Source organism: Salminus brasiliensis, chromosome 14 (genome assembly GCF_030463535.1).
Source record: "Salminus brasiliensis chromosome 14, fSalBra1.hap2, whole genome shotgun sequence".
Classification (NCBI taxonomy): Eukaryota; Metazoa; Chordata; class Actinopteri; order Characiformes; family Bryconidae; genus Salminus; species Salminus brasiliensis.
Genome location: NC_132891.1, coordinates 37,274,873 through 37,282,372, shown reverse-complemented (window position 1 = coordinate 37,282,372; position 7,500 = coordinate 37,274,873). Strand labels below are relative to the sequence as shown.

The following is a 7,500-nucleotide window of genomic DNA, read 5'->3' as shown; positions in this document are numbered from 1 at the left end:
CAGCCGGACATTGCTCCGCCTCCATCGGTCACTGCTGTGGCTGCAGCTGCTGCTGGAGAAGCTGCAGGGTAGCGAACACGGCGACAAGGACCGCAGCTTGGGGGCGCTGTGTGCCGAGGCCTACGCCCAGGCTTTAGCCCCGTATCACCCCTGGCTGCTGCAGCAAGCGGCTCAACTGGCGTTCAGTGCGATGCCCAGCAGGGCGGCGCTGCTGCCCATCGTATGCGTGCGCACACAGGAGGAAGCAGAGCCAGTATTACGCACCATCATCACCGCCATCAGAGAGGTTCACCTCCGAACACAGAGAGAGCTGGAGCAGAGGAACATGCTGGACCTGCCCTGAACGAACACACACACACACACACACACACAGCCTGTAGCCTGTAGCCTGTAGGTGTGTGTGCTGTGAGGAAGGAGAGTTTTAGCACAGCCCTGATCTCAGATTACGCATCTAGAAATGATCTGCCTGATCGCTCACTGTCCAGCTAAAGTGCTGTCCAGATGGCGTGCAGATGTGGGCACCGCTGGCAATGCCATGACAACAGCATTGACGACATTATTCAGTTAAAACAACAATCATAGAGGTGGCTGAGATGCGGCCCTTTCCTGGCTCTAACCCGGGATTTGTGCCGCAGAGTCCCCAAGGAGAGCGGCTGAGCCTGAGGCACAGAGACTGGCTCTCCGTCTGGACGCTGCAGCGGAACATCAGTGAAGAAACCAAAGACCATTTTCCATTAAAACATCTCCACGGAAACGTCTCGGGACATCCTCTTTTTTCCTGAATTCTTCATTAAATGTGTCAAATATTCAGTGTTTGATGTTTAATGAAATGTGTTGGATGGGGTCTGGACTTCATTTGGACTGTATTTCCAGTTGCTGTATGTTTCGCCCCGGGGTGGGGTGGGATAGGGTGGGATAGGGTAGGGTGGGGTTGGAATGCCACCCCTAAAAACACCTCCCATCTGCTGAGGATCACAGGTGTGACCTGCTGAGTTAGAAACTTTCATTCTGCTTGATGTTGATTGTGCTACAGAGATCAGATAGCAGATGAGCTCATATCAAGTTCTGATGTCTGTCTTTGATCATCACACACACCTTAAATATGGACTGAAAATTACTGTCAATGGTCATTTTTCAACACACACACACACACACACACACGCTAAAACACATCCTTAAATACCCAGGTTCTCAGCAGGAGTGGAACACGGGTAGGTGAACAGTGAAGGACTGAGGAGTGTTTGATCCAGCGCTCCTCGCCGTCAGACCCTCGGTTCTGGAGAGGTGCAGAAGTCACCTGGAGTCTTCAGGTAGAACGTCGTCGTCAGGAAGCTCCACTGATCAGTCCGCGAGCTTTGTGAGCATCACACGGTAGAGTCCCTGTGGTTCTCCGCTCTCTAGACCAGTTAGGGTTCAAAGAGAACCAAGGAGCAACACTGAAGCAAGTGAGGAAGAGGAGTGCTCTCAGTTCACCACCTCAAACACTAGAGGTCACTCACACACCACGCTCTGAAGGTCACTGCAGGGTTGGGCTGGAGTTTCTTCACTACACAGAAACAGCTCAGTTCCCTAGTCCTAGCCCCTATCTAGTGCACTACAGAGGTCATGTGACTCTACATGTCTTTCAGAGAGGGATTTGGGACACAGCTGTATGCTGTCCTGCCCCCTGTTGGACACATGGTGCAGTATTACAGTTCTTTCGTTCCCTAGGTAGTGTACTAGATACTACTGTATTGAGACAGAGCCTGTAAAGCCCGTTCCGTCCACACAGTGCAGAACTACGGCGAGGGTGGAGGGACATGAGGGGAACGCTGGAGTTTATTCCAGGCTGTGAGCTGCTCTGAGAGCCCAGCTGAGGAGCTTCATCATGGAGTTGCTCCTGACAGTCTGAGGAGCCTGGAGAGGCCCCGGGCAGGCAGGCAGAACTGCCTGTAGTTATTGATCCAGTGATCAGAGTCCTTCAGCTCATCCATTCAGGACCTGATCATCCGCACCTCCACATCAAAGACGTCGCGAGGAGCCTTAGTAGCTTCCAGAGGCTTCTGACTTTGTTCTGTTTAGAACCCATGCCTTTAGTAAAGAACCCCTGAGGAACCTGTGGTGCACACAGTGCTTCAGGAACGGGGGGTGCGGTGGGGGGTGGTGGTGGTGGGTGCTGGAAGAGGGTGGTGGTGGGGGGGGGGGGGTCTGAAACGCTGCTGAGGGAATAGTGGGGCTCTTTTGCTCGGCTCTTATTGGTTAGCCTGTTAGTCAAAGCGCCGACACAAGGGCGGGGCTACAGGGAGCGGAAACAACACTGATTGGCCTGAGGACAAGGGCATCGAGTGTGTGTGTGTGTGTGTGTGTGTGATGAGTGTATGTGCTGCTTGTGTTCTGCAGCGTGGGGGGATGGGGGTTGTGCGCAGTGCGCATGCGCAGCCTCTCTGACGGCCCGGCGCGTTTTACCGCAGTACCGCTCAGTCAGCGCGCGCTGCGGCACTACGGCCGGAACACGGAGAACGCGAAAGAGAGCCGAGCCGAGCGCGAGACTCGCTTAGAACATCGCGCGGGAAATCAGAGCGCGCACAGCAGCTGATATTATTATAATTATAATTAATAATAACAATATTTTTATTATTATTATTATTATTAGTGCGTTTATTCCGGTCGCTCGCGCGGGTGTCTCGCGGCCATGGCAAAGGAAGAGGGTAAGAAGGAGGCCGGGGAGTGGCGGGAATTCTTCTGGAACCCAAGGACGCACGAGCTGTTGGGTAGAACCGCGAGCAGCTGGGGTGAGTGAGAAAGAGAGAGGGGGGCAATAATAACACCCCCGGGGTGTGTGTGTGTGTGTGTGTGTGTGTGTGTTTGGTTAGGGGGGGGTTAGGTTAGGTTGGGGGATGCTCGCGCCTGTTAGGGAGATGCGGCATCACACGTATCCGGTTATATAACCCCCCCCCCCCCTCCAACACACACACACACACACACACACACACCATCATCATCACCAGGAGCCCCGGATAGAGCGCTGGCCACATCAGTGTGTATGTGCTGAAGGTGGTAGTGATGGAGAAGAGGAGGACAGTGGTGGTGATGAGGATGACAAAGGTGATAAAGAGGGTGGTGATGGTGATGAAGAATAAGATGATGGTGGTGATGGTGATGAATAAGGATGGTGGTGACAGTGGTAATGAAGAGTAGGGTGGTGGTGAAGATGATGGTGATGAAGAATAGAATGGTGGTGATGAAGAATATGATGGTGGTGGTGGGGATTATGGTGATGAGGAGGATGTGGGGGTGATGGTGATGAGGAGGATGGTGGTGGTGATGAGGAGGATGGTGGTGGGGATTATGGTGATGAGGAGGATGGTGGTGGTGATGAGGAGGATGGTGGTGGATATGATGGTGATGAGGGGGATGGTGGTGGTGATGAGGAGGATGGTGGTGATGATGGTGATGAGGAGGATGGTGGTGGTGATGGTGATGAGGGGGATGGTGGTGGGGATTATGGTGATGAGGAGGATGGTGGTGGTGATGGTGATGAGGAGGATGGTGGTGGGGATTATGGTGATGAGGAGGATGGTGGTGGATATGATGGTGATGAGGGGGATGGTGGTGGTGATGAGGAGGATGGTGGGGATTATGGTGATGAGGAGGATGGTGGTGGTGATGGTGATGAGGAGGATGGTGGTGGTGATGGTGATGAGGAGGATGGTGGTGGATATGATGGTGATGAGGAGGATGGTGGTGGTGATGGTGATGAGAAGGATGGTGGTGGTGATGAGGAGGATGGTGGTGGATATGATGGTGATGAGGAGGATGGAGGTGATGAGATGGATGGTGGTGGTGAGGATGGTGATGAGGATGGTGGTGGTGGTGATAGTGATGAGGAGGATGGTGGTGGATATGATGGTGATGAGGAGGATGGTGGTGGTGATAGTGATGAGGAGGATGGTGGTGGATATGATGGTGATGAGGAGGATGGTGGTGGTGATGAGGGGGATGGTGGTGGTGATGATGGTGATGAGGAGGATGGTGGTGGTGATAGTGATGAGGAGGATGGTGGTGGATATGATGGTGATGAGGAGGATGGTGGTGGTGATGAGGGGGTGGTGGTGGTGATGATGGTGATGAGGAGGATGGTGATGGTGATGAGGGGGATGGTGGTGGATATGATGGTGATGAGGAGGATGGTGGTGGTGATGGTGATGAGGAGGATGGTGGTGGGGATTATGGTGATGAGGAGGATGGTGGTGGATATGATGGTGATGAGGAGGATGGTGGTGGTGATGAGGGGGATGGTGGTGGATATGATGGTGATGAGGGGGATGGTGGTGGTGATGAGGAGGATGGTGGTGATGATGGTGATGAGGAGGATGGTGATGGTGATGAGGGGGATGGTGGTGGGGATTATGGTGATGAGGAGGATGGTGATGGTGATGAGGGGGATGGTGGTGATGAGGAGGATGGTGGTGGTGATGGTGATGAGGAGGATGGTGGTGGATATGATGGTGATGAGGGGGATGGTGGTGGTGATGAGGGGGATGGTGGTGGATATGATGGTGATGAGGGGGATGGTGGTGGTGATGAGGAGGATGGTGGTGATGATGGTGATGAGGAGGATGGTGATGGTGATGAGGGGGATGGTGGTGGGGATTATGGTGATGAGGAGGATGGTGATGGTGATGAGGGGGATGGTGGTGGATATGATGGTGATGAGGAGGATGGTGGTGGTGATGGTGATGAGAAGGATGGTGGTGGATATGATGGTGATGAGGAGGATGGAGGTGATGAGATGGATGGTGGTGGTGAGGATGGTGATGAGGATGGTGGTGGTGGTGTTGGTGATGAGGAGGATGGTGGTGGATATGATGGTGATGAGGAGGATGGTGGTGGATATGATGGTGATGAGGAGGATGGTGGTGGTGATGGTGATGAGGAGGATGGTGGTGGATATGATGGTGATGAGGAGGATGGTGGTGGTGATGAGGGGGATGGTGGTGGTGATGATGGTGATGAGGATGGTGGTGGTGATAGTGATGAGGAGGATGGTGGTGGTGATAGTGATGAGGAGGATGGTGGTGGATATGATGGTGATGAGGAGGATGGTGGTGGTGATGAGGGGGGTGGTGGTGGTGATGATGGTGATGAGGAGGATGGTGATGGTGATGAGGGGGATGGTGGTGGATATAATGGTGATGAGGAGGATGGTGGTGGATATGATGGTGATGAGGAGGATGGTGGTGGTGATGGTGATGAGGAGGATGGTGGTGGGGATTATGGTGATGAGGAGGATGGTGGTGATAGGGGTTTTGAGAGAGGTGGGTTGTGAGAGTGGGGGGTGTGAGAGTGGGGGGGTTGAGAGTAGGGGTTGTGAGAGTGGGGGAGTTGAGAGTAGGGGTTTTGAGAGAGGTGGGTTGTGAGAGGGGGGGGTTGAGAGAGGTGGGTTGTGAGAGTGGGGGGGTTGAGAGGTGGGTTGTGAGAGTGGGGGGGTTGAGAGTAGGGGTTTTGAGAAAGGTGGGTTTTGAGAGTAGGGGTTTTGAGAGAGGTGGGTTGTGAGAGTAGGGGTTTTGAGAGAGGTGGGTTGTGAGAGTGGGGGTTGAGAGAGGTGGGTTGTGAGAGTGGGGGGGTTGAGAGTAGGGTTTTGAGAGAGGTGGGTTGTGAGAGTGATCACTCACAGGAGGTGAAGCTCTGTTCTGATTGGCTGCCTTGTTAACAGTCTGAAAATGAAAGACTGAATGGGTGAATCTTACCTGCTGTAGGTTGTGTGGGTGTGGCTAAATTACTGTAGGCTGGATAGGTGGGGCTTACAGGAGGTAAGTTGCACTAGTGGTTTCCGTGGTTTCTGCAGCAGCTCACTCGTGATTCAGTAAAGTGTTTAACCGTCAGTCTGACCGCCGCTAATGCTAAACTGCTCTGACTCAGGATAGAGAAGCTGTTAGCATTAGCATAGTTAGCAGGATAACAGTCTGATCTCCACAGAACTAACTCAGGTCTGTCTGACAGAAAGGTCACTTATAAACGTCCAGACAAGAAGGATGCGAGCGGCTGGTGACTGATGATGAGCTGCTGCTGCTGGAAGGACAGAAAGTTTTCTTCATGGTTTTGGATCTGTAGCCACTCGCTAAGCTAGCCTGTGCTTAGCTAGCTCAGTTAGCGCTACAGCTCCACCGAGTATCAGACGACTGGTGTTGGGAGGAACAGAAAGACAACCTGAGAGACAAGTTCTGCTGGGGTTGGACTTGTAGTCAGCTAGCACTATACTTACACTATACACACTGTATACACACTGTACATACACTATACACACTGTATACACACTGTACATACACTACACACACTATACACAGTATACACACTGTACATACACTACACACACTATACACACTGTATACACACTGTACATACACTATACACACTGTATACACACTGTACATACACTACACACACTATACACAGTATACACACTGTACATACACTACACACACTATACACACTGTATACACACTGTACATACACTACACACACTATACACAGTATACACACTGTACATACACTACACACACTATACACACTGTATACACACTGTACATACACTATACACACTGTATACACACTGTACATGCACTACACACACTGTACATACACTACACACTGTATACACACTGTACATGCACTACACACACTGTACATACACTACACACACTATACACAGTATACACACTGTACATACACTACACACACTATACACACTGTACATACACTACACACACTGTACATACACTACACACACTATACACAGTATACACACTGTACATACACTACACACACTATACACAGTATACACACTGTACATACACTATACACAGTATACACACTGTACATACACTACACACACTATACACACTGTATACACACTGTACATACACTACACACACTATACACACTGTACATACACTACACACACTGTACACAGTATACACACTGTACATACAGTATACACACTGTACATACACTACACACACTATACACACTGTAAATACACTACACACACTGTACATACACTACACACACTGTACACAGTATACACACTGTACATACACTATACACACTGTACATACACTATACACAGTATACACACTGTACACACACTATACACAGTATACACACTGTACATACACTATACACAGTATACACACTGTATACACACTGTACATACACTACACACACTATACACAGTATACACACTGTACATACACTACACACACTATACACACTGTACATACACTACACACACTGTACATACACTACACACAGTATACACACTGTACATACACTACACACACTATACACACTGTACATACACTACACACACTGTACACAGTATACACACTGTACATACACTACACACTGTATACACACTGTACATACACTACACACACTATACACACTACATACACAGAATACACACTACATACACCGTATACACACTGTACAAACACTACACACACTATATACACTACA

The 7,500-nt window shown here is 50.5% G+C and overlaps 2 protein-coding genes across 4 annotated transcripts in view; both read left to right on the top strand.

The window, feature by feature from the left end:
• gltpd2a (glycolipid transfer protein domain containing 2a) overlaps nucleotides 1–808 on the top strand; it is a 3,926-nt gene extending 3,118 nt beyond the window's left edge. For all 3 annotated transcript variants that reach the window (XM_072656321.1, XM_072656322.1, XM_072656320.1), the window contains one exon: nucleotides 1–808. This exon is cut by the window's left edge and continues 225 nt beyond it. In XM_072656321.1, coding sequence (XP_072512422.1) covers nucleotides 1–343 — 343 coding nt within the window. In that variant the 3' untranslated portion in view covers nucleotides 344–808.
• Nucleotides 809–2,398: 1,590 nt separating this feature from the next.
• Nucleotides 2,399–7,500, top strand: part of atp1b2a (ATPase Na+/K+ transporting subunit beta 2a) — a 13,875-nt gene continuing 8,773 nt past the window's right edge. Inside the window, exon 1 of the mRNA XM_072696361.1 lies at nucleotides 2,399–2,771. Coding sequence (XP_072552462.1) covers nucleotides 2,672–2,771 — 100 coding nt within the window. The 5' untranslated portion in view covers nucleotides 2,399–2,671. The remainder of the gene's footprint in view (nucleotides 2,772–7,500) is intronic.